General features: G+C 51.9%; 2 protein-coding genes across 4 annotated transcripts; one reads left to right on the top strand and one right to left on the bottom strand.

The window, feature by feature from the left end:
* MEA1 (male-enhanced antigen 1) lies at positions 1-12453 on the bottom strand. Its single transcript, XM_066595455.1, has 4 exons — positions 12269-12453; positions 3461-3650; positions 2379-2469; positions 1-249 (listed from the first exon to the last, which is right to left on the bottom strand). The coding sequence occupies exons 1-4, from the start codon at positions 12442-12444 to the stop codon at positions 95-97; spliced, it is 612 nt and encodes a 203-aa protein (XP_066451552.1). The 5' UTR covers positions 12445-12453; the 3' UTR covers positions 1-94.
* KLHDC3 (kelch domain containing 3) lies at positions 5123-25956 on the top strand. 3 transcript variants are annotated; one of them, XM_066595452.1, is made up of 11 exons: positions 5123-5211; positions 15209-15416; positions 15501-15665; positions 15736-15851; positions 19962-20033; positions 20455-20668; positions 20840-20926; positions 21002-21110; positions 24379-24452; positions 25569-25647; positions 25774-25956. In XM_066595452.1, the coding sequence occupies exons 2-11, from the start codon at positions 15263-15265 to the stop codon at positions 25838-25840; spliced, it is 1137 nt and encodes a 378-aa protein (XP_066451549.1). In that variant the 5' UTR covers positions 5123-5211; positions 15209-15262; the 3' UTR covers positions 25841-25956. The 3 variants fall into 3 exon arrangements, with proteins under 3 accessions (XP_066451549.1, XP_066451548.1, XP_066451550.1); XM_066595451.1 differs by lacking the exon at positions 5123-5211 and adding an exon at positions 12689-12821; XM_066595453.1 differs by lacking the exon at positions 5123-5211 and adding an exon at positions 12729-12760.
* The last annotated feature ends 687 nt before the right edge of the window (positions 25957-26643 follow it).

Raw genomic sequence — 26643 nt, 5'->3', positions numbered from 1 at the left:
TTCGCTGTTGGTGTCACAATGTATTTACATGGATAGATTACAGACAAGTATATATATATACACACACACACCCTATGAAGTCCAAATTCACATCTTATTTCTTGCCGAGTGCGGACGCAGAGCGGGACTGAATGGTCTGGTGAACCAGGTGCTCCCAGTCCGCGTCGGAAAGCTGCTGCGCCCAAACAGGAACTGAAAGAGTAGGAAGCTTCACCGCCGCCATGGTCCTCTTCACCAGCTCCACGTGGTCTGCAAACAGATGAATGATGACATATAACGGAGAGCGAGGCTTGCAGTACCGAAGAGGAAAAATACACAGACCCCCCCCCCCCCGGACCTCAAAAAGTCAGTGAAATACAGACTCTAAATGTGGAATGTCTGCTTCTTGTGGTCGGACGCACTAATGTTCTCAGGGTACATTCACACAGGGAGGGAGCCGGAGCAGAGAGGGTGAAGGGGAGTAGAGAGCCGGAGCAGAGAGGGTGAAGGGGAGTAGAGAGCCGGAGCAGAGAGGGTGAAGGGGAGTAGAGAGCCGGAGCAGAGAGGGTGAAGGGGAGTAGAGAGCCGGAGCAGAGAGGGTGAAGGGGAGTAGAGAGCCGGAGCAGAGAGGGTGAAGGGGAGTAGAGAGCCGGAGCAGAGAGGGTGAAGGGGAGTAGAGAGCCGGAGCAGAGAGGGTGAAGGGGAGTAGAGAGCCGGAGCAGAGAGGGTGAAGGGGAGTAGAGAGCCGGAGCAGAGAGGGTGAAGGGGAGTAGAGAGCCGGAGCAGAGAGGGTGAAGGGGAGTAGAGAGCCGGAGCAGAGAGGGTGAAGGGGAGTAGAGAGCCGGAGCCGAGAGGGTGAAGGGGAGTAGAGAGCCAGAGCTGGAGCCGAGAGGGTGAAGGGGAGTAGAGAGCCAGAGCTGGAGCCAAGAGGGTGAAGGGGAGTAGAGAGCCAGAGCTGGAGCCAAGAGGGTGAAGGGGAGTAGAGAGCCAGAGCTGGAGCCAAGAGGGTGAAGGGGAGTAGAGAGCCAGAGCTGGAGCCAAGAGGGTGAAGGGGAGTAGAGAGCCAGAGCTGGAGCCAAGAGGGTGAAGGGGAGTAGAGAGCCAGAGCTGGAGCCAAGAGGGTGAAGGGGAGTAGAGAGCCAGAGCTGGAGCCAAGAGGGTGAAGGGGAGTAGAGAGCCAGAGCTGGAGCCAAGAGGGTGAAGGGGAGTAGAGAGCCAGAGCTGGAGCCGAGAGGGTTAGGCCCAATGTCCACGGGCAGATTTGATTTGTGGAAGATCTGCAATTCAAAGTGCCCATAGGGAAGCATTGGCATCCACAATTGAATTTAATCATGTGGATTTCATTTATGGACCGTCTGGTGCGGAAAACCAATTTCAGCATGCTCCACTTCAGCACGAGTTCCATGCGGATGGGGTCAATAGAAGTCAATGGGTGCGGATGATCCCTTGTGCATCCGCAAATCCAATTGCTGATTTGAAAATTAAAATCAATTAGGGAAGCGGGGAAACGGTGGGGTTGCGGATTACTTTTCACGCGGATAATCCACAGTGCATCTGCACGGAAAAACCATTACATCCACGATCTCCCACAAATTGTTTCCGCGGGTCTCCCACTGCAGAAATCCGATCCGTCCGTGGACATGAGGCCTTAGAGAGAGAGATGGACAGAGCCGGGCCGAGAGGGTGAAGAGGAAGAAAGAGACCGAGATGAGAGGGTGAAGAGGGGAGACTGAGAAAACATTGGGATAGTCGTTGAAAGATAGACGATTGCCTGTTTACACCAGATGACAATCAGCCACTGACTAGTTTTAGGGGAGCCAAAACAAAGTGACTAGTGAACAAATTCTTACACGTCATTACACAGCTATTTGGACATGTGGAGCCACCCTAAAGCATGAGTGGCAATCAGGGAATGGTAGATGGAGGTGTGGCCTCAATAGGGGGGGAGGTGTGGCCTCAATAGGGGAGGAGGTGTGGCCTCAATAGGGGAGGAGGTGTGGCCTCAATAGGGGAGGAGGTGTGGCCTCAATAGGGGAGGAGGTGTGGCCTCAATAGGGGAGGAGGTGTGGCCTCAATAGGGGAGGAGGTGTGGCCTCAATAGGGGAGGAGGTGTGGCCTCAATAGGGGAGGAGGTGTGGCCTAAATAGGGGAGGAGGTGTGGCCTAAATAGGGGAGGAGGTGTGGCCTAAATAGGGGAGGAGGTGTGGCCTAAATAGGGGAGGAGGTGTGGCCTCAACAGAGTCCAATCTCGCTGTAGTTCTGTGAAGCATATAATATGTGGGACTTTCTTGAGGTCTTTCTGGGGTGATGAGGGAAGGATGGGGTACAGAATGGAAGCTGCACCATGAACTTTATTCTCAGAGCATCACTCTTATGTCCTGCACAGTAATGATAAGTACCTGCATCCATTGGAATGGAGTTCTGTGCAGCTACACCGTCGTCCTCGTCTTCGCTATCCACAGGGGGGTCAGGAAGGTGCAGTCGCATGGCCTAAAAGAGAGAGATGCTGATTTAACTTGAGTGCTTTCTGTTCAGAGCTGGAATGATGCCAGTGTGGGCGCCCTCAGGGCTCTGGGGTTTCATGGCTGCACACATATGCCCACTTGTATGAACACATCGCTGCTTTCTTCCAGAAACAGCGCCCTTCCTGTCTCTGGTTGTGTCTGAAACTGCAGCTCAGCCATATGAACGCCAAACACAGGGGACAAGGATGGCGCTGCTGTGGGCAGAAAGCAGGCAAATTCTTCTAATCCCATATTGGCCCTATTAAAAGTTGTAAGACTGATTAAATTTTACTTTATGGTAATTAGTATTCGATTGAGCCAATGGGCTGTAAACTAGACAATGGTGAGAGCTGCCACATTGACAGGAGGAGCTACTGGAGACACGCACTAGCAGTTCTAAGAAACATAGCCTGATGGCAGAAAAAACATTGGCTACATCTAGTCCTGTTTGCTGGGTTAACTGCCAAGTACAAGGTATCTACTGGAGCTTGTAGGGTTACCAGTCTTCTTGGAGGATTCTAGTAGAGCCTGTGAGGTTCCATGTCTGGTTTAAGTGGCCTAGTGAAGCTTATGGGGCTACCTGTGTAGTGGGAGGAGTCTACTGAAGCTTATGGGGCTACACGTGTAGTGGGAGGAGTCTACTGAAGCTTATGGTGTTACCTGTGTAGTGGGAGGAGTCTACTGAAGCTTATGGTGTTACCTGTGTAGTGGGAGGAGTCTACTGAAGCTTATGGTGTTACCTGTGTAGTGGGAGGAGTCTACTGAAGCTCGTGGGGTCACCTTCCTCTTGGGAAAAATCTAGTAGAGCTAGTGGGGTCACCTGCTCTTGGGAAACATCTAGTAGCGCTCGTGGGGTCACCTGCTCAGTGGGTGGATTCTAATGGAGCTTGTTGGGTCACCTGCCTGGTGGGAGGATTTTAATGGAGCCTGCTGGGTTACTTGCCCGTTAGGATAAGGGTAGCAGAGCTCTGCCTTACCTGTAATCTCTCTTGTAGGTCATTCTCAGTCTGAGCTCCATCTTCAGGGTCTTGGTTAAGTGGTTGGTACTGGTATCCATTCTGCACTTCTTCATCATCTTCCTCCTCCCCACCACTCCACTCTATTGGAGGCTCTTGGGGCTCACCTAGATCCTCACTTTGATTTGGCAAGATCCTCTCAGGGCCCATTCTGTGAAAAAACACAAATTATATACCACAATTAAAACTTACATTCAAGATAGTGACGACAGAACCTGACCACCTACAGCAGTCGCCTCTCCCAGATACTAAGGACATCTCCCAATAGTCAGATAACCCCAGTACTTACAATAGAAGTCAATAGTTTTACAACTAAACAATCGAAAGAGCAATAATATATGTGTGTATGTGTGTATTAACAAGAAGCATACAATACAGATACAAACAGGGAAGAAAAAGCAAACAAAAACTACAAAATTAAGAAGTGGACTAGACATAACAACAGGACTACACGGACACAAGACAAAGCTACACTAGAAAACCACAGGAGCAAACTAGACTGACAACATATAGTGGTAGGCTAGCAGCACAATACTAGAAGCATACAAAGAGTCAAGAGACAAGGAACAAGATACTAGAAGCATACGAGGAATGCAGGATATAAATGCACATAGCTTACACTATAACCAGCAACACACTACAGAGGCCAAGAATAATTAAAGAGAGACTAGCCAATCAGGAACTCTTCTCCAAATAAGGCAGAGTTGCAGCAGTTTGGTCAGCTGACCCACTCTAATGGATCACATATCAGTCAGTTACATAGCAACTACCCTAATAACAAACCAGTAGACAGAAGATAACAATACAAAGAGAATTTCTGCTGATAATCGCACCAGCCAGTCCTGGAAATCTGCTGCCTTCAAGAACTATTAGATGTTGCTTGACTTCTTCTTTCCCCCAGGAAGAGTACTGCTGGAGTAGAGGGGCAGGAAGATTTAGAATGACCATGTGTTGTGGGGGGTACTTTTGATGTAGAGAGGAAGGTTCTGATGACTGGTCAGGTGATGCGGCAGTGGGGCACCGCTGGTGTAGATTCCCACTGATCATGTGATGATGGGAGGACCCGTGGGTTTACAGGGGCAAGAAAGTTCTGACTGATCATGTGACGGTGCGGGCAACTGATCAGGGGACGCGGCAGCGGGGCACTTCTGGTATAGAGTGGCAGGAAGATTCTCATTGATCATGTGATGATGGGGGGGGCCCGTGGATTTACAGAAGCAAGAAACTTCTGACTGATCATGTGACGATGCAAAGGGGCAGGAAGGATCGTGTAATTGTTGGGGGATACTGTTGGTGTAGAGGGGCATAAATGTTTTGAGTGATCATGTTACAGTACAGAAGGGCAGTAAGGCTCTGTTCGGCGGACAAACATTTCACATTTCCACTGACGACACTTATGATGCCCTAAGGGGTAACTACCAGGCCATGTCCAAGTCCTCACATAAGTCTTGGGGAGACCCCAAAATTCAAGAAAGTGATAAACTACGCAAACTATGAATGCATTACACTTACATGACCTCCTAAGGTGCCGATTCACTGCTTGGCCACTGGGAGCGCTCCTCCGCCACTCACTGTACATGAAGATTGGATTCCCGCTATTTATATCCAGCAGTTCTTTCACAAGCAGCAATGTGATGTCCAGAAATAGACGCGGCGGACAGTCAGCTGGCTGCTCCTGAGGCCAGAAGAAGGAGCCGCGGGAAGCAGCAGAGGTAAGACCCCTACTGTGCGCTCCTGATCCCCCTCAGACATGCAGTGGAGGTGGACTTTGCCCCTCTTGGGGTAAGTTCCGGGCAGCAAAATCTGCTTAGTTTTATTTCCCCTTGTTTATATATCACCAACATAATCTGCAGCACTGTAAAAACTGTCCCATCAGACCTTGCCCCAAGAGCTGACAATCTGATCTGCATATCTAAGGGTGCTTTTACATAGCACAGATGCCCGGCCCAGCGATAATCGTTCCTGTGCTTTTACACATCGCTGACTGAATGGAGATGGAGCGGATCGGGGATCCTCCCGGCCGCCTGCCTCCATTCACAGTAAGCAGGCAGTCGTTCATAAGTGGCAACTTTTTTTCCCCCATTTTTGATTTTTCCTCCAAAAAAAAAAAATGTTAAAAAAAATAACAAAATCGATGTAGTTTATTTTCAAATATGTAATGTGCTGAAGCTTGAAAACTTCTATGTGGAGTGACATGGGGGAAAAAACTGCATTTCCGCCATCTTGGATGGGTCTTGTTTTCACAGGGTACACACTGCAGCAAGAACGACACGACGACTTTATTCTGGGGGTCAGTACGATTACGACGACAAAATTCCCCGCGTTCTGACCTCCATAATTTTTTTCGTTTTTCCGCCAAGATGTGACCATTACTGCCGTAAAAGGTACCTTCACTCGGGGTGATTAGCGCCTAAACACTGGAAACACTGGAAACAGCGAAGTCGGGCATTAGTGGTCCTGCGTACAAGCGGCCGCCGGCAGGGCGCTGAGCGACGGGTCACTTACTTGTTGGAGCGACTGTCAGGTCGTGGAAACAGGAGCCGCTCGATCTTTGATCGACGACCGTTTATAGTGAACGGAGGTGAGTGAGCCGGAACAATCCGCCTGCATTCACTTGGACGACTATTGCTCCTCGGTAAAGGACAAGAGCGATAGAACTGTCAGCCTACCAGGGACTGTCGTGTAAAGGTACCTTAACCCCTTAAGGACCGCTGACACAACTTTTGACGACCCGTATTGGCGGTCTATGTATGAAGAGAGATCGCGGGGCGATCTCTCTTTATACATCCTGGGTGCCGGCTGTTTCTTACAGCGGACAGCTGGTGGCAACAGCTCCGATAAGCTGCGCGGCTCATCAGGGATGTTAACCTTTTAAATGCCAATGTCAATTCTGACAGCGGCATTTAAATCCGAACATCGTTTGGGGGTCCCGTATGGCCCCCCCGCGATGAAATCGCAAACAGCTGTACGGGTGAGATGGTGGCAGAAAAAAGTAGTACAGCAAAAATATATATACACATATATTATATATTGATATATATGGTATGGTAGTAATCGCACTGACCCATACAATAAAGTTATCAGGTCATTTTTGTTGCAGTTTGTGCGCCGTAGAAACAGGACGCACCAAGAGATTTTTTCTTTTCATTTTACTCCACTAAGAATCTTTTACGTTTTTTTTTAAGTTTTTCAGTCCATTATATGGTAGATTAAATAGTACCAATGAAAAATACATCTCGTCCCGCATAAAACAAGCCCTCATACAGCGACGGCGAGGCATAAATAAAGGAGTTATCATTTGTTTAAAAGGGGGCAGGAAAAAAGAAAAATGGAAGGGAAAAAAGCTCCGTCACTAAGGGGTTAATGTGGATTTCAGATTCCCATAGTAGAGCCTACGGCACGGATTCCCATCACAAGGAAGGGGAAACTTAAAAGATGTGAAATCTATAAGAACCGCACGTCAAAACCGCAGCAAAAGCCCAAAACATGAAATACCCGACTGGTGATCAGCAGATCACTTCGATGAGGGAGGGGTTACCATAAAAATAGTTGACCACCACCCAACGGACAGGACAGAATTAGTGGTTGGACCTCCACAGATCACCTGTCCCCCCCCCCCCCCCACACTGATCCCAGGAAAGGGGGTCTGGAGTGTTCAGGATAGAATAGTACCGCACATGCGAGCGGCCGCTCCATGCGCATAAGTGGGAACGGCGAAGATGGTGGAGCGCTTGTACTCGGCTATCTGCAGCAGTGAGAAGAGCGTCAGCGCGCTTGTACGACCGCCATTCCGTTCATTCACGTACGCTCTGAGCTTGAACTCTTGGGATCGCTGGGGGACAACCACTGGAATCCAGCAGTTGGGGGTTAACTTGATCGCTGGGTGTCGGACTGCTTGGAGACCTAGTTGATCGGTAAGAGGTCCGACCGCTGGGATCCTGCAACGGGGAGAGAACTTGATGAATGGTGGGGGTCCGACCGCTGGGATCCTGTGTATAGGGGATAATTTACTGGTGGCTGGGGATCCGACCGCTGGGATCCTGTGTATAGGGGATAACTTGCTGAAGGGGTCCGACCACTGGGATCTTGTGTACTGGGAATATCTTGCTTATGGCTGAGGGGGTCAAACCACTGGGATCCTGTATATAGGGGATATCTTGCTGGTGACTGGGGGTCTGACCGCTGGGATCCTGTGTATAGGGGATATCTTGCTGGTGACTGGGGATCCGACCGCTGGGATCCTGTGTATAGGGGATATCTTGCTGGTGACTGGGGATCCGACCGCTGGGATCCTGTGTATAGGGGATAACTTGCTGATGGCTGAAGGGGTCCGACCGCTGGGATCTTGTGTACTGGGGATATCTTGCTTATGGCTGAGGGGGTCAGACCGCTGGGATCCTGTGTATAGGGAATAATTTGCTGATGACTGGGGATCTGACCTCTGGGATGCTGTGTATAGGGGATATCTTGTTGGTGACTGGGGTCAGACTGCTGGGATCCTGTGTATAGGGGATATCTTGCTGGTGACTGGGGGTCTGATCTCCGGGATCCTGTGTATAGGGAATATCTTGCTGGTGACTGGGGGTCAAACCGCTGGGATCCTGTGTATAGGGGATATCTTGCTGGTGGCTGGGGGTCTGACCTCCGGGATCCTGTGTATAGGGAATATCTTGCTGGTGGCTGGGGGTCTGACCACTGAAATTCTGTGTATAGGGGATATCTTGCTGGTGGCAAGGGGTCAGACCGCTGGGATCCTGTGTATAGGGGATAATTTGCTGGTGGCTGGGGGTCTGACCGCTGGGATCCTGTGTATAGAGGATATCTTGCTGATGACTTGGGGTCTGACCTCTGGGATGCTGTGTATAGGGGATATCTTGCTGGTGGCTGGCGGTCTGACCTCTGGGATGCTGTGTATAGGGGATATCTTGCTGGTGGCTGGGGGTCAGACCGCTGGGATCCTGTGTATAGGGGATATCTTGCTGATGACTTGGGGTCTGACCTCTGGGATGCTGTGTATAGGGGATATCTTGCTGGTGGCTGGCGGTCTGACCTCTGGGATGCTGTGTATAGGGGATATCTTGCTGGTGGCTGGGGGTCAGACCACTGGGATCCTGTGTATAGGGGATATCTTGCTGGTGACTGGGGATCCGACCGCTGGGATCCTGTGTATAGGGGATAACTTGCTGATGGCTGAAGGGGTCCGACCGCTGGGATCTTGTGTACTGGGGATATCTTGCTTATGGCTGAGGGGGGTCAGACCGCTGGGATCCTGTGTATAGGGAATAATTTGCTGATGACTGGGGATCTGACCTCTGGGATGCTGTGTATAGGGGATATCTTGCTGGTGACTGGGGGTCAGACCGCTGGGATCCTGTGTATGGGGGATATCTTGCTGGTGGCTGGGGGTCTGATCTCCGGGATCCTGTGTATAGGGAATATCTTGCTGGTGACTGGGGGTCAAACCGCTGGGATCCTGTGTATAGGGGATATCTTGCTGGTGGCTGGGGGTCTGACCTCCGGGATCCTGTGTATAGGGAATATCTTGCTGGTGGCTGGGGGTCTGACCACTGAAATTCTGTGTATAGGGGATATCTTGCTGGTGGCAAGGGGTCAGACCGCTGGGATCCTGTGTATAGGGGATAATTTGCTGATGACTGGGGGTCTGACCGCTGGGATCCTGTGTATAGGGGATATCTTGCTGGTGGCTGGCGGTCTGACCTCTGGGATCCTGTGTATAGGGAATATCTTGCTGGTGGCTGGGGTTCTGACCGCTGAGATCCTGTGTATAGGGGATATCTTGCTGATGACTGGGGATCCGACCGCTGGGATCCTGTGTATATGGGGTATCTTGCTGGTGGCTGGGGGTCCGACCGCTGGGATCCTGTGTATAGAGGATATCTTGCTGGTGGCTGGGGGTCTGACCTCTGGGATGCTGTGTATAGGGGATATCTTGCTGGTGGCTGGGGGTCAGACCGCTGGGATCCTGTGTATAGGGGATATCTTGCTGGTGGCTGGGGGGTCTGACCTCTGGGATGCTGTGTACTGCGGATATCTTGCTTATGGCTGAGGGGGTCAGACCACTGGGATCCTGTGTATAGGGGATATCTTGCTGGTGACTGGGGATCCGACCGCTGGGATCCTGTGTATAGGGGATAACTTGCTGATGGCTGAAGGGGTCCGACCGCTGGGATCTTGTGTACTGGGGATATCTTGCTTATGGTTGAGGGGGTCAGACCGCTGGAATCCTGTGCATAGGGAATAATTTGCTGATGACTGGGGGTCTGACCGCTGGGATCCTATGTATAGAGGATATCTTGCTGATGACTGGGGGTCTTACCTCTGGGATGCTGTGTATAGGGGATAACTTGCTGATGGCTGGGGGTCCGACCGCTGGGATCCTGTGTATAGGGGATATCTTGCTGGTGACTGGGGGTCAGACCGCTGGGATCCTGTGTATGGGGGATATCTTGCTGGTGGCTGGGGGTCTGATCTCCGGGATCCTGTGTATAGGGAATATCTTGCTGGTGACTGGGGGTCAAACCGCTGGGATCCTGTGTATAGGGGATATCTTGCTGGTGGCTGGGGGTCTGACCTCCGGGATCCTGTGTATAGGGAATATCTTGCTGGTGGCTGGGGGTCTGACCACTGAAATTCTGTGTATAGGGGATATCTTGCTGGTGGCAAGGGGTCAGACCGCTGGGATCCTGTGTATAGGGGATAATTTGCTGGTGGCTGGGGGTCTGACCGCTGGGATCCTGTGTATAGAGGATATCTTGCTGATGACTGGGGGTCTGACCTCTGGGATGCTGTGTATAGGGGATATCTTGCTGGTGGCTGGCGGTCTGACCTCTGGGATCCTGTGTATAGGGGATATCTTGCTGGTGGCTGGCGGTCTGACCTCTGGGATCCTGTGTATAGGGAATATCTTGCTGGTGGCTGGGGATCCGACCGCTGGGATCCTGTGTATATGGGGTATCTTGCTGGTGGCTGGGGGTCCGACCGCTGAGATCCTGTGTATAGGGGATATCTTGCTGATGACTGGGGATCCGACCGCTGGGATCCTGTGTATATGGGGTATCTTGCTGGTGGCTGGGGGTCCGACCGCTGGGATCCTGTGTATAGAGGATATCTTGCTGGTGGCTGGGGGTCTGACCTCTGGGATGCTGTGTATAGGGGATATCTTGCTGGTGGCTGGGGGTCAGACCGCTGGGATCCTGTGTATAGGGGATATCTTGCTGGTGACTGGGGATCCGACCGCTGGGATCCTGTGTATAGGGGATAACTTGCTGATGGCTGAAGGGGTCCGACCGCTGGGATCTTGTGTACTGGGGATATCTTGCTTATGGTTGAGGGGGTCAGACCGCTGGAATCCTGTGCATAGGGAATAATTTGCTGATGACTGGGGATCTGACCTCTGGGATGCTGTGTATAGGGGATATCTTGTTGGTGACTGGGGGTCTGACCGCTGGGATCCTATGTATAGAGGATATCTTGCTGATGACTGGGGGTCTTACCTCTGGGATGCTGTGTATAGGGGATAACTTGCTGATGGCTGGGGGTCCGACCGCTGGGATCCTGTGTATAGGGGATATCTTGCTGGTGACTGGGGGTCCGACCGCTGGGATCCTGTGTATAGGGGATATCTTGCTGGTGACTGGGGGTCAGACCGCTGGGATCCTGTGTATAGGGGATATCTTGTTGGTGATTGGGGGTCTGACCGCTGGGATCCTGTGTATAGGGGATATCTTGCTGGTGACTGGGGGTCAGACCGCTGGGATCCTGTGTATAGGGGATATCTTGTTGGTGACTGGGGGTCAGACCGCTGGGATCCTGTGTATAGGGGATATGTTGCTGGTGACTGGGGGTCTGACCGCTGGGATCCTGTGTATAGGGGATATCTTGCTGGTGGCTGGGGGTCTGACCGCTGGGATCCTGTGTATAGGGGATAGCTTGTTGGTGACTGGGGTCAGACCACTGGGATCCTGTGTATAGGGGATATGTTGCTGGTGACTGGGGTCAGACCGCTGGGATCCTGTGTATAGGGGATATGTTGCTGGTGACTGGGGGTCTGACCGCTGGGATCCTGTGTATAGGGGATATGTTGCTGGTGACTGGGGGTCTGACCGCTGGGATCCTGTGTATAGGGGATATCTTGCTGGTGGCTGGGGGTCTGACCGCTGGGATCCTGTGTATAGGGGATATGTTGCTGGTGACTGGGGGTCTGACTGCTGGGATCCTGTGTATAGGGGATATCTTGCTGGTGACTGGGGGTCTGACCGCTGGGATCCTGTGTATAGGGGATATCTTGCTGGTGACTGGGGGTCTGACCGCTGGGATCCTGTGTATAGGGGATAAGTTGCTGGGGGGTCTGACGGCCGGGCTGCCATGTTTGAGGAATAATTTGTGGCGAGACCCTTTAAATAAATAAAACATTTTTAAAAAGTCCAGTATAATCTGTTTATGGGGAAAACCGAGTGAAGTTACAAGTCGTTGCACGGATTTGGCACTGCTGCATCCATAACAATGCAGACAGTGCGAGCCGGAGAAGCGGCGCCGAGGAGCAGCGTCACCTCTTCATCTTCGCTGCTCTTCCAGTGATCATTTGCAGCGATGGAGGCGGTCGTGCGCGGCGGCAGAGTCATCTATACGGCTCAAGAGGTAGAAGCTACTTAACCAAGGGAGCTAAATAGATAACAGGGAGGGAGGCTGGTAGATAATGTAAGGATAACCTCACCCCATCACACGGTACATGGAAGGGGCCGCCATTACCTGGGGTCTGCGGGAGCCTTGATTAGACGTGACAGCAGTAGAGTCCGACCACAGCAATTACTTCCGGCAGACAGTGTTATCATGGGACATGAACTTCCGGCAGAGTGTGGCATTATGGGACGTAAACGTCCGGCAGGGTGTGGCATTACGGAGATACTTCCGGCAGAGTGTGGCATTTCGGGACGTAAACTTCCGGCAGAGTGTGGCATTGCGGAGACACTTCCGGCAGAGTGTGGCATTACGGAGACACTTCCGGCAGAGTGTGGCATTGCGGAGACACTTCCGGCAGAGTGTGGCATTGCGGAGACACTTCCGGCAGAGTGTGGCAATACGACGATAGTTCCGGCAGAGTGTGGCAATACGACGATAGTTCCGGCAGAGTGTGGCAATACGACGATAGTTCCGGCAGAGTGTGGCAGTATAGAACGTCCTTTTCCGACAGAGTACATCCTCTTCCGGAGGAGTGTGGCGGATGGAGGTGGCATAGCGCTGGTTAGGGCTTTTGAGGTTCCTGTCATAGTTTTGTAGTTAGGTGATGGCGGCAACCATTCGGGTGAGCGAGGGCAGAGATGTTCTGTACATAGAGCCAGGGGGCGATTATATGTACAATCTGCGCATGTCATTTGCGCTCTAGCTATGTGGTGCCTGGGTTGGAGGGGGATGTGGCCGCTGCTGTGGGGCTTTATCTACCACCTCTGGGTGAGGAGGTGGCTGTGGCGACTGCTGTAGGGGATATGGTAATTACTCTGGAGGGTCCACAGGGGTGCAGGAGGAAGTTTGTGGCTGTTGGTCTTTTACCTTCTGTGGTGTAGAAGAAGGGCATGGGGCTGCTGCCGTCCTGGGGGTCTTCTACCACCGCGCGGGTAGGGAAAGGGCATGCGTCTGTTGCCGACCTGGTGGTCTATCTTCTGTGAAGTAGAGGAGGGGTATGGGGCTGCCGGGTCTTCTGCCTTTTCTGGGGCAGAGGAAGGGCATGGGGCTACTTCCATCCTGGGGGTCTTCTACCTTCTGTGAGGGTAGAGGAAGGGCATGACACTGCTGCCCTCGGGTCTTTTTACCTCCTGTTGGGAAGAGGAAAGGGATGGGGCTTCTGCCGTCCTTGGGGTCTTCTACCTTCTGTGGTGTAGAGGAAGGGCATGGGGCTGCCGCCAACTTGGGGGTCTTCTACCTTCCGTGCTGTAGAGGAAGGGCATGGGGCTGCCGCCAACTTGGGGGTCTTCTACCTTCCGTGCTGTAGAGGAAGGGCACGGGGCTGCCGCCAACTTGGGGGTCTTCTATCGTCCGTGGGGTAGAGGAAGGGCATGGGGCTGCAGCCAACTTGGGGGTCTTCTACCTTCCGTGCTGTAGAGGAAGGGCATGGGGCTGCCGCCAACGTGGGGGTCTTCTACCTTCCGTGCTGTAGAGGAAGGGCACTGGGCTGCCGCCAACTTGGGGGTCTTTCTACTTCCTGTCGGGTAGAGGAAAGGTATTGGGGCTGCCGCTGATCTGGGGGTCTTCTACCTTCTGTACGGTAGAGGAAGAGCGTGGGGCTGCCGCCGACTTGGGGGTCTTCTACCTTCTGTAGGGTAGAGGAAGAGCGTGGGGCTGCCGCCGACTTGGGGGTCTTCTACCTTCTGTAGGGTAGAGGAAAAGTGTGGGGCTGCCGCCGACTTGGGGGTCTTCTACCTTCTGTAGGGTAGAGGAAAAGCGTGGGGCTGCCGCTGACTTGGGGGTCTTCTACCTTCTGTACGGTAGAGGAAAAGCGTGGGGCTGCAGCCCACTCTGGGGAGTCTTCTACCTTCCGTGGTGTAGAGGAAAGGGATGGGTCTGCTGCCCACCTGGGGGTCTTCCACCATGTGTCAGGTACAGGAAGGGTATAGGGATGCTGCCGACCTGGGGATCTTTTACCTTCTGTGGGGTTGCCGCCGACTTGGGGTTCTGCTACCTTCCGTGGTGTAGAGGAAAGGGATGGGGCTGCTGCCCACCTGGGGGTCTTCTACCATCTGTCAGGTACGGGAAGGGCATAGGGATGCTGCCGACCTGGGGGATCTTTTACCTTGTGTGGGGTAGACGAAGAGCGTGAGGTTGCCGCCGACTTGGGGGTCTTCTACCTTCCGTGGTGCAGAGGAAAGAGATGGGGCTGCTGCCGACCTGGGGGTCTTCTACCATCCGTCGGGTAGAGGAAGGGCATAGGAATGCTGCCGACTTGGTGGTCTATCTTCAGTGAAGTAGAGGAAGGGCATGGGGCTGACTGGTCTTCTATCTTTTCTGGGGCACGGAGAGGAAGGGCATGGGGCTGACTGGTCTTCTACCTTTTCTGGGGCATGGAGAGGAAGGGCATGGGGCTGACTGGTCTTCTACCTTTTCTGGGGCATGGAGAGGAAGGGCATGGGGCTGACTGGTCTTCTACCTTTTCTGGGGCATGGAGAGGAAGGGCATGGGGCTGACTGGTCTTCTACCTTTTCTGGGGCATGGAGAGGAAGGGCATGGGGCTGACTGGTCTTTTACCTTTTCTGGGGCACGGAGAGGAAGGGCATGGGGCTGACTGGTCTTTTACCTTTTCTGGGGCACGGAGAGGAAGGGCATGGGGCTGACTGGTCGTCTACCTTTTCTGGGGCACGGAGAGGAAGGGCATGGGGCTGACTGGTCGTCTACCTTTTCTGGGGCACGGAGAGGAAGGGCATGGGGCTGACTGGTCTTCTACCTTTTCTGGGGCACGGAGAGGAAGGGCATGGGGCTGACTGGTCTTCTACCTTTTCTGGGGCACGGAGAGGAAGGGCATGGGGCTACTGCCGTCCTGAGGAGAGGCGTGTTGCTGGATAATAAATCTTCTCAGTTCTCTTGTAGACTGCAGCAGGTTTCCCTTCAGGATTTTCTGTATTTCTGTTCCTCCCTTCCGTCAGCCTTCATATATCGGGACGCTGCACCCCTGTAACATTAATGTTCTGCTCTCCCCCGTAGGCTCTGGTGCGGTGACACCTCTGCCTCCCTTGTGCCTCGGCATGTATTGGGGGGATGCCTCACTGGACGGTGCACCTAGAGGGGGGTCCTCGACGGGTGAATCATGCAGCAGTGGCTGTGGGACATCGAGTATTCTCCTTCGGCGGCTACTGCTCTGGAGAAGACTACGAGACGCTCCGTCAGATCGATGTCCACGTCTTCAATGCTGGTAGGAGAGGGGGCCGCTCTTGGTATGTGTACAGCATGAGGGGCCGCAGGTAGACCTCACTAATCTTGTCTCTTTTACTTGCAGTGTCTCTTCGCTGGAGGAAGCTCCCTCCTGCATGCTGCTGCCCGTCCAAGGTTCCTTACATGAGATATGGACACACGGCGGTTCTCATCGATGACGTTATCTACATCTGGGGGGGACGTAATGATACTGAGGGGGCCTGCAATGTCCTTTACACCTTCCACACAGGTGATGGTCCTTCTCATGAAGCTCCTCTCCCCCCTCGCTGCCTAATACTTAACCCTATCCCTTGTAACAGGCACGGAGCAGTGGACAACTCCCGGTGTGAGTGGTCACGTCCCAGGGGCCCGAGACGGTCACTCGGCCTGTGTTTTGGAAAGGAACATGTATGTCTTTGGTGGATTTGAGCAGCTGGTGAGACATCTGAATTGTGTATTAAAGACTTCTGGTCTTTTTTTTTTTTTTTTTTTATAACTGATAATTTGCTAAACTAAACTAACCAGCAGTAAACTTAGCTAAACTAACCCGTTCCCCAGTAATCACCTCCCCTCCGTAATTTGTCATGTGATCTTTAGAATTCTCAGCTGGTTCATATCGTTTTGTTCTTAGTACCATGTCATATTAGTGAATTGCTGCATACGTTCCCTAACCTTTTCCAATCCAATTTGTATCCTGGTTTTCCTAGGGGGCTTACTCTTTTTCTGCTGTTATACAACGGCGCTATCTGCTGGCTAAAGCCAGTACTGCATGAGGTAACTTGTTGGATAGGCTTTGACAGCAGAGAGGCTGGCAATATACAGTAAGGCCTCATGTCCCCTGGGAAATGTTTATTTTAAATCCGCAGCGTTTTTCCCGCACGCGGATCCGCGCCCCATAGGGATGCATTAGACACCCGCAGGTAGTTAAATACCTGCCGATGTCATTTTTCCCGTCAGGCGCGGATCCGCGTTTGGGAAAAAAAATGGACATGCTCCATTTTCGTGCGGGACTCCCGCGGGCTTCTGTTGAAACCTATGGAAGCCGTCCGGATCCGCGGGAGACCTAAAATCAGAATAAACTCACCTGCTGCGGGCGTTGCGTGTCTTCCCTTCTTCGCGGCCGGATCTTTTTTCTTCGGTCAGGCTGTTATGCCCAGTGCATGCGCGCTGCACGCAGCCGGCGTGCCGAGCACATTCGCCGGGCCCAAGAAAGTAGATCCGGCAGCGAAGAAGGGAAGACACGCACGGCCCGCAGCAGGTGAGTTTATTCTTATTTTCAGCGCTCATGTCCGCGGGGCAGGAGGGACCCGCTACGGATTCTCCATGGAGAATCCGTAACGGGCCTGATTTTCCCCGTGGACATGAGGCCTAAGAGAACCCCGACGGGCGTCTTCCAACATCGGAGCTGTACAGCCTTAAATCATAATGTCTTTAGACGTCAGACAGTGGATTGGAAAGGGTTACTCTCGTTAGGGTCAAGAAACTTTACTATAAACTCTCTCCATTTTTTTGAAACATTTTGGGGCTTGGGTCTCCACACGTCTCTCTATCTCCACTCAGCAGGTATTTTAATTGTTGGACAATGTCTTTTACCCCCGCAGGTTTGGCTAGCAACCAGCTGTTTAAAAGACACCTTTTGCTAATTAGTAGGATGTCATGGATCATTTTGGCCTTTCTCGTGTTGTCTGGTGGAATATGAAAATTTGTGGAGTCCGTTGCAATGTCTACCCCCCCCTCCCCCCATATCCTGAATCAGTTTATGGGCCCCTTCCCAGTATTTCATAATTTTTGGGCATTGCCAGATGCCATGAAGAAAGTCAGAGTTTGGTAGAGAGCATCTGGGGCAAGCTTGCAGTCTAGCTGGGCCATTAGGGTTCTGGGGTTTATCAAACCCATATATTGCCCTGTGGATCATTTTGAAATGGGTTTCTCGCCAACGTTCCTCCAATATCGCCTGTCTCACAGCATTCCAACTCTTAATGATTCCCTCCGGTAGATCTGGATCCTGTAAGCCCACTTTTTGAACAGCCCGGAACCATTTTCTTCCATCCATCCCCGTCTCTAAGTCTGGTACCCAAACTTGAAATTGATTGATTGCATGTACGATATTTTTTTTATCAAGTTATCCATCGGATTAACCATCGTTTCTCTTGATGTATCAGCTAGTCTTTTCCGTAGGAAACGCCACACTTGCGCAAATGGCAAAAAATGGGATGGGGGTAAGTCGTACTCTCCGCACAACTCTCCAAAGGTCTTAGATCAAGGAATCTCTGGGTGAAGAAGGTGGTTGGACTTTCACAATCCCTCTCTGTCGCCAAATTTTGAAGATTTTATTCTCTCTCCCCTCTTTGAATTCTGGGTGATTCCATATGTTTGGAGATTTTAAATGACAGTCCGAACGTCTTGCGAGTTGTTTTCCAGGCCGCTATGGTGTCTTTTGCCATGATGGAGTGTTCACATTTGACAGGGAGATTAGTGTAGGTTGTATGTATTGGGGCATTGAGGCTCCATGGATTAAACAACTCGGCTTCAAGGATGGTATTTGAATAGTCGCTGGAGCCCCGTAGCCAGTCCGAGGAGTGTCTCATGAGACTGGCGACATTTAATGGAATGTCCTGGAAGTTGAGTCCTCCTCCGCTCTTGGGGAGCATTCGTTTTTTCAAGACTGCGCGATCTCTTACGTGACCACACAAAAGCCAGGAACGTCGTGTGCAGTTTCGCCAAATCACGTCTGGAGTAAAAGTGGTATTGTTTGCAACGGATAAAGGAGTCTTGGAAAGCTAATCGTTTTAATTAGGTGACCTCTACCAGAGAAGGAGATTGGAAGATTACTCCATCTGTCTAAGGCCTCATGTCCACGGGGAAAATAGGATTTAGAATCCGCAGCGGATCCGCACCCCATAGGGATGCATTGACCACCCGTGGGTAGATAAATACCTGCGGATGGTCAATAAAAGTGATTTTTTTTAAAAATGGAGCATGAAAAAATCCGGTCCATGCTCCATTTAGGTGCGGGGCTCCCGCAGGGACGGCTCCCGCAGGCTTCTATTGAAGCCTATGGAAGCCGTCCGGATCCGCGGGAGACCAAAATCAGAATATACTCACCTGCTCCGGATCTTCCCCTTCTTCGTGGCTTCATCTTCTCTTTGTCGCGGCCGGATCTTTTTTCTTCGGGCCGGCGCATGCGCGCGGCACGCAACCGACGTGCCATGCACATCCGCTGGGCCGAAGAAAAAAGATCCGGCCGCGACAGAGAGAAGATGAAGCCACGAAGAAGGGAACATCCGGAGCGTGCGAGAGGTGAGTAAATGCTATTTTCAGCGCTCATGTCCGCGGGGCAGGAGGGACCCGCTACGGATTCTACATGGAGAATCCGTAGCGGGCCTGATTTTCCCCGTGGACATGAGGCCTAATTCTTTGGGGGATAATTCAACGCGTAGCGAGATTCCGGTCTCTGGTCTGCTTATGCCCAAATACTTGATACCATTTTTCGCTATGGCTACCAGGCAGCCCCCCAGGTCTCTGCCTATAATTTTACCCCGAGGGCAAATATCCAGTAGTTCACACTTAGTAGTATTAACTTTGAAACCTGATAATTTCCCAAAGGCCTCCACAAAGCAAAACCTCGCAGTAGATCTGATTTTTGGTTGGGCGAGCGCTAGTAAAATATCATTGGCAGATAACATGGTTTTTACCGCTTTGCCCCGAACTTTTTATGCCTTCGATTTCTGCGTTGCTTTCCAACAAACGAGCCAACGCTTTGATTGCCAAGTTAAATAAAAGTGGGGGTAAGGGGCATCCTTGCCTGGTACCTTTCTGTAAAGGGAATCTCGAGGAGGGAAAACCCGCAGTATTAACTTGTGCCTGGTGAAAGGGGTATGATTTCCATAAGTGGCGCAGAAGGGGCCCGCAAAACCCATTCTGTCCAATGTTTCCTTTGACCATGAAACATTGTCAAATGCTTTTTCCGCATGTATCGTGAGGAGGGCCGGAGAGGAAATGAGCCGTCCGGCGTAGTTTAATCTTGTCGAGGATTGGTAAAATCTTCCTTATATTTATAATGGCAGAGCGTCCCTTTGTAAAACCCGTTTGCATTGGTGAAATCACGTGAGGCATGGTATTGGCTAAACGATCTTCTCGGGTGGGGGGTGGAGAGTTGTCTCAGTGCACATTTCCATTGTTTCACACTAGTGGGATTCAAGTTTCAAGAAACTTTCCAGCAGACACATGAGGTCGTCCCTCCTCCACCGCGTCCACATTATAGCTACCTGATCACGTCTCAAAAGCTGTAGATCCTTCCACGTGAGCAGGAGACTGGAGTGAGGCCCAAGAGAGGCGGCAGCAGCAGACGATGCTCTGCGCAGCAGCACGTCGCATGTTCCAGGCGGTGTATGAACTTCAGGTGATTTGTATGCCTATAAGAAAAAGCAAGAGCAGCGCGTCCCTGAGCTCCTCAGACAGCGGAGTGTTTCTTCTGGTGGTCAGGACAAGAGCCTTTGGAGGGGGTGGGAGTCCCTTCTCTGAAGTCTTCTGCTTCTCTTTGCAGGCCGACTGTTTCTCTAATGACATCCACAAACTGGAAACCAAGTCTATGAACTGGAATCTGGTGAGAGCCAAAGTGAGTAGATTGCATCTTCGCCTCGCCCGGTCACTCATAGGCTTGTGCAAGACTTTGGGTGGTTGCACATCAGCCTTAGGGTCTCTGCTTTCCTGCCCTGTTCAGCGAACAGGAAAGGGAAATCCCTGTGGCTACACGGTTCCGTCTCTGGACAGAACCGAGCAGCGCCGGACAGACCCCATTGACTATATTGGGGTCCGCCCAGCTTTTGGACGGAAGAAACAGCGTTACATGCAGCGCTTTTTCTTCCGGTATCTTTAGCCAGATCTGCGATGGAACCTCCAACCGGACGTTCCAACGTAGATGTGAAAGCGCAGAATGTTGTGTGCTGTCATTCCGGTAGAGTAGCTGACTGCTGCGCCCCTTCCTCCGTTTCTTGTACTGCGGACCCTCAGTAATGTCTCCCATAACTCATTTGCAGGGCACACCAGCTCGCTGGAGAGACTTTCATTCCGCAACAGTCATCGGGAGTAAGATGTTTGTGTTTGGCGGACGTGCAGATCGGTCCGGCCCGTTCCACTCGAACAACGAAATCTACTGCAACCGAATCCGAGCGTTTGACTTGTTGACTGAGACCTGGTTAGAGGTCCCACAGTGTTCGCCCCCGCCCGAAGGCAGGAGAAGCCACTCTGCGTGTGAGTATATAGTTAACAAGAGCAGAGCCGTGGTGTGTTTGCGGGTAGGATATATAGCTGGGTGAAGCTACAGTATATGCAAGGGTATGGTATACGGAGGGGGCGGAGCCACAGTATGTGAGGATATGGTATATGGCAGACAGGAGCCGCAGTAACTCTGCTTTCTTGCAGTTTCGTATCGGGGAGAGCTATATGTGTTCGGTGGCTACAACGCGCGGCTGAACCGTCACTTTCAGGATCTGTGGAGGTACACGCCAGGTAAGTGGTAGAGCTCTAGCTGTGGATATCCTCTTGGTGGAATGTGCCTCCATCTTTTATGATTTCTCACTTTAGAGACCGGTCGCTGGCAGCGCGTGGAAGTGCAAGGAAAAGGTCCCTGCGCTCGGCGGCGGCAGTGCTGCTGCATCGTGGGCGATAAAATCCTGTTGTTTGGAGGCACGAGGTAAAGGGACAACCAGAATGTAGGGGAGTGCAAAGAGCTTGTCATCCAATGTGCATCTTGTGCCGTGTATGCGGTCCTTGAGCAGATGATCGAGGGTGCACACTGCTGTATGAGATGCGAGTATGTTACACATTTGGAAGCCCAGATCCTGGATCTAAATGAGCGACTTACAACACCGAGATCCACTGACAACATGGAAAGGAGTTTGCTCGTCACTGAGCTGCACTCGCTGGGGTAGATGTGAGGGTGGATGGTAGTTCAGGAGAGCGGGCAGCTAGCTGGGTGACCGAAGTTGAGGTAGAGATCCAGGGAGGCTAGTCCTGAACTGGCACACCCCCAACAAGTTTGCAAAGTTGGCAGATGAGGGGGATGCCATTGCAGGATTAGCACTGCTGCAGCACAACATGCCCTTTGACCGCCAGGGAGGTGAGTGCTCCAGTAAGAAGGGAAATAGGACCGCAGGCTCTGGTAGTAGAGGATTCAGTTATTAGGGGGACAGACATGGCAATTTGCTACAAAGACCGCGATCGTTGAATGGTGTGTTGTCTACCTGGCACTCGAGTTCGACACACTGCCGATTGGATTGACAGATTGCTGGGAGGGTCTGGTGATAAACATTGATACACAGCGGTCATGGTGCACATTTGCACCAATGACAAATTCAGAGGTCAATGGAGGACCCTTAAAAATAATTTCAGGGACCTAGGATCTAAGCTCAGGGCAAGGTCCTCCAAGGTAGTTTTCTCTGAAATACTACCTCTACCACAAGCCACACCAGAAAGCCAGCGAGAGATTAATAAGTGGCTCCAGAGTTGATGTAGGAAGGAGGGCTTTGGGTTCCTGGAGAACTGGTCCAGCTTTACTGTTGGCTACAGGCTCTACTGTAGGGACGGGCTGCATCTCAATGGGGAGGGTGCAGCTGTGCTGGGGGAGAAGATGGCTAGAAGGCTGGAGGAGTGTTTAACTATGGACTGTGGGGGAGGGCAAAAAGAGAAATAGAAGGGGAATGGAAATGGGGGTCTAAATGGACGGACTGAGAGGACTGGAATACGCAGAGAGGCTATTAAAACTGGGATTATTCACCCTAGAAAAAAAGACGGTTAAGGGCCAACCAAAAAACTATGTAAATCACCAATACAGAAGGGGGTTCTTTACTGTAAGAGCAGTGAGACTGTGGAACTATCTGCCTGAGGACATGGTGATGGCAAAATCTTAAGAGGGGACTAGATGTCTTTCTAGAGCGCTATAATATTACAGGATATAGACATTAGGTGACCAGCGGGTTGTTGATTCGGATCTTGTCAAGTAGGAACTTTTCAAATGTTAATCCACAGATTATTCTGACTGCCATTATGGAGTTGGGAAGAAGTTTCTTTCCTCCAAAATGGGCTAAATTTGGCTTCTGCCTCATTGTTTGTTTTTTCGTTCTTTTTCGCCTTCCTCTGTAAGTGGTGATTGAAACGGGCTGAACTGGATAGACCTCATATGTTAGACTGAAAGAAGACAATTTTACTATGAAGGGGAGGGGCCTGGATACCATAGGGGTCGGCCTGTAGGGAAAGGAGGAGTCTGGATACCATGGGGTTGGGCCTGTAGGGAAAGGAGGAGTCTGGGTACCATGGGGATGGGCCAGTAGGGAAAGGAAGGGTCTGGATACCATGGGGAGGGGCCTGTAGGGAAAGGAGGGGTCTGGATACCATGGGGAGGGGCCTGTAGGGAAAGGAGGGGTCTGGATACCATGGGGAGGGGCCTGTAGGGAAAGGAGGGGTCTGGATACCATGGGGAGGGGCCTGTAGGGAAAGGAGGGGTCTGGATACCATGGGGAGGGGCCTGTAGGGAAAGGAGGGGTCTGGATACCATGGGGAGGGGCCTGTAGGGAAAGGAGGGGTCTGGATACCATGGGGAGGGGCCTGTAGGGAAAGGAGGGGTCTGGATACCATGGGGAGGGGCCTGTAGGGAAAGGAGGGGTCTGGATACCATGGGGAGGGGCCTGTAGGGAAAGGAGGGGTCTGGATACCATGGGGAGGGGCCTGTAGGGAAAGGAGGGGTCTGGATACCATGGGGAGGGGCCTGTAGGGAAAGGAGGGGTCTGGATACCATGGGGAGGGGCCTGTAGGGAAAGGAGGGGTCTGGATACCATGGGGAGGGGCCTGTAGGGAAAGGAGGGGTCTGGATACCATGGGGAGGGGCCTGTAGGGAAAGGAGGCGTCTGGATACCATGGGGAGGGGCCTGTAGGGAAAGGAGGCGTCTGGATACCATGGGGAGGGGCCTGTAGGGAAAGGAGGCGTCTGGATACCATGGGGAGGGGCCTGTAGGGAAAGGAGGCGTCTGGATACCATGGGGAGGGGCCTGTAGGGAAAGGAGGCGTCTGGATACCATGGGGAGGGGCCTGTAGGGAAAGGAGGCGTCTGGATACCATGGGGAGGGGCCTGTAGGGAAAGGAGGCGTCTGGATACCATGGGGAGGGGCCTGTAGGGAAAGGAGGCGTCTGGATACCATGGGGAGGGGCCTGTAGGGAAAGGAGGCGTCTGGATACCATGGGGAGGGGCCTGTAGGGAAAGGAGGCGTCTGGATACCATGGGGAGGGGCCTGTAGGGAAAGGAGGCGTCTGGATACCATGGGGAGGGGCCTGTAGGGAAAGGAGGCGTCTGGATACCATGGGGAGGGGCCTGTAGGGAAAGGAGGCGTCTGGATACCATGGGGAGGGGCCTGTAGGGAAAGGAGGCGTCTGGATACCATGGGGAGGGGCCTGTAGGGAAAGGAGGCGTCTGGATACCATGGGGAGGGGCCTGTAGGGAAAGGAGGCGTCTGGATACCATGGGGAGGGGCCTGTAGGGAAAGGAGGCGTCTGGATACCATGGGGAGGGGCCTGTAGGGAAAGGAGGCGTCTGGATACCATGGGGAGGGGCCTGTAGGGAAAGGAGGCGTCTGGATACCATGGGGAGGGGCCTGTAGGGAAAGGGAGGGGTCTGGATACCATGGGGAGGGGCCTGTAGGGAAAGGGAGGGGTCTGGATACCATGGGGAGGGGCCTGTAGGGAAAGGGACGGGTCTGGATACAGTGGGGACGAGCCTGAAGGAAGGGTCCTTGGCGGTGTTAGAGATTCCATGGGGGTGCCAAGGAACAATAATATGTACAAAGTTAGAAGATGGTGGGAGGAGCCTCGGGTAGGGATTTGGGGGATGATCTGTGCAGAGAAGAAAGGGCCTTTAGAGGGTTTGTACCAGAGACAGAGCACTGATAAACACTTTTTATTTTTCCCTGCAGCCCGTCTCAGGACCAGGACCTCCAGGATGAGTTCTACTTGATGGATCACTCGGACCTCTACATTCTAGACTTCAGTAAGTAGTGTTGGAGTCTGCGGGGGGGATGAATGGCTACATTGGGTGGTAGGCTGAGCAGACAGCGATTCCATAGTTATAGCACTTCCTACGTATATCAGCACCTCAGTTGGACTAATAGTGGCTGTCTATATGTGCCAGGAGGTTGGGATGAGGTGGGCGCTGTTCTGAGCGAACAGCGGGGCCCACATCTTTTGTCTGCACCACTTTCTGCTTTTATCTACGTCTGAGCCTGACAGTTGCTGTCAGGTTTGGAGCACATCTAGCAATGGGATAGGCGGACAGCAGCAGTATGGAGAGTGGCACATTTTGAGTTAATGAAGTATACAAGAGCTTCCTGGAATTCCTTGTGTAGTACACTCTCTTACCACTAGGTGCTGAATAACTTTTCAGACCTGGTGTCGGTCAGTAGAGGTAATGTTTCTCCTTAGGGAGAGCACCTAGAAGGTGTGAGGAGACTTATAAGGCCATGCATGCTCCTCTGGGAAATATGCAAATGAAGGTGGAACAATGCTTCTACAGTGGCACCTATTGGAAGCCAGCATTCCTGCAAGGTAATGTCTTTTAACAGGCCTTGTAACAATGACTGGGAATATAAGCCAAACCAGAGTCTTCTCCGGAAGGAAACCATAACCATGTACAGACCATTTCAGGGTTTTTGACCCTCATCATTGTACAGTTGGTTGCTGGCTTGGTGTCCTATGGTATAGGTCAGGAGGGGTGCAGTTTTAGGAAGTGTGAGGACACTTATAAGGCCATGCATGCTCTTTTGGGGAAATTTATGCAACTGGAAGATGATACTGCCAGTGTAGCAGTTGTGACCGCGAACATATCATCAACATATGCCATACAGTGCTGCCTTAATGCAACTGCTTCTGCTACCATGGTCAGGGGGTGGGGATACCCTGGAGGCAGATGATAGGTGAGATGTGATCTGGGAGCATTATACCATCAAGAGGGGTTGTAATATCATTATATCGCACCAACTTCACAGGGCGTTGTATCGTATGACTTTGCTTTGAGTGATCCCTTCCTACTTAGCGTCCTAACTTTCCGGATGTGTGAGCGCCCCCTGTGTTCTGCGACGTTTTGACTGACTTCCAGTATCTTTTTCAGGTCCCAGTTTAAAGACGCTGTGTAAACTGGCCGTATTACAGTACAGTTTGGACCAGTCCTGCCTGCCCCATGACATCAGGTGGAAGGACACGCGTGTTCAGGGGATGGGGATGGGGATGGGGGGGGGGGGGGATTGGGGGGAGGGGAAGAGATTGGGGCACCACATATTTAGCCTTAGTAACATTGTTATCCTCTGCTTATACAGGTGGGAACTGTCAGCAATGACCACAAACAGCAACATCAGCCGGCCCCTGCTCTCTTCCCATGGATAAGAGGCCGCCCAATGCTCCGCACACGCTGCTGCTCCTTGACAAGCGTATTTTATACACATGCACTGCACAGACTATGTCTCAAATCGGTGGAAAATAAAATTTCACTATGACTTGTATCTGTGGATTCTGTCATCTGTAACATCCAAGCTTGTAGATGAGCGAGTACTATGCAGGGAATACTAGGAGATTCCAGCTCTGATGCTGCAGAATAGTGAGTGCAGCTCTGAAGTATAATACAGGATGTAACTGAGAATCAGAACAGGGTAAGTAATGTATACTGACTAACCCCTTTAGGAGAGACACCAGTTTTATGATTGAAGCTTCCATGTGTAGAAACTAGACATGTGACCCCCGGAGTCTGGTGGAAGATAAGTTGAGCGAGTCTTGGGTGGATCCGTTTCAGTTTGAATCCATATTAGAATGGGATCCAGCAATCTGAGCGACTTCCAAGAGTCCTGATCATCGGTACTAGATTAGTCGGGGCCAGGAGTTCACGGCCAACCTTGCAGGGTTTTGTAATAATGTTGAGAATGGCGCGATCAAAGCAAGATATCCATTTCTGTGAAAGAACTCTGGAGGGAAGGAAACGACATGTCCCAAAAGGGGTCAGAGGAGGATGTCAAGAAGCATTCTGACCAACAGATGGCGCACATTCAAGAGCGGTCCAATACAACGCTGGTGCTCCAACTAACGTGTCTGAACTCATTACTCATCTCGGATGGACTGTAATGGCAGAATATTGGTTCCAGCACCATTGTGTCTAGGGGGCTCATTCACTGGAGCGTAGGACATGCGCAAGTTTT

This window comes from Eleutherodactylus coqui, chromosome 3, assembly GCF_035609145.1.
Source record: "Eleutherodactylus coqui strain aEleCoq1 chromosome 3, aEleCoq1.hap1, whole genome shotgun sequence".
In the NCBI taxonomy this organism is placed as follows: Eukaryota; Metazoa; Chordata; class Amphibia; order Anura; family Eleutherodactylidae; genus Eleutherodactylus; species Eleutherodactylus coqui.
The sequence above is the reverse complement of the archived record's forward strand: the minus strand, read 5'-3'. Positions and strand labels throughout refer to the sequence as shown.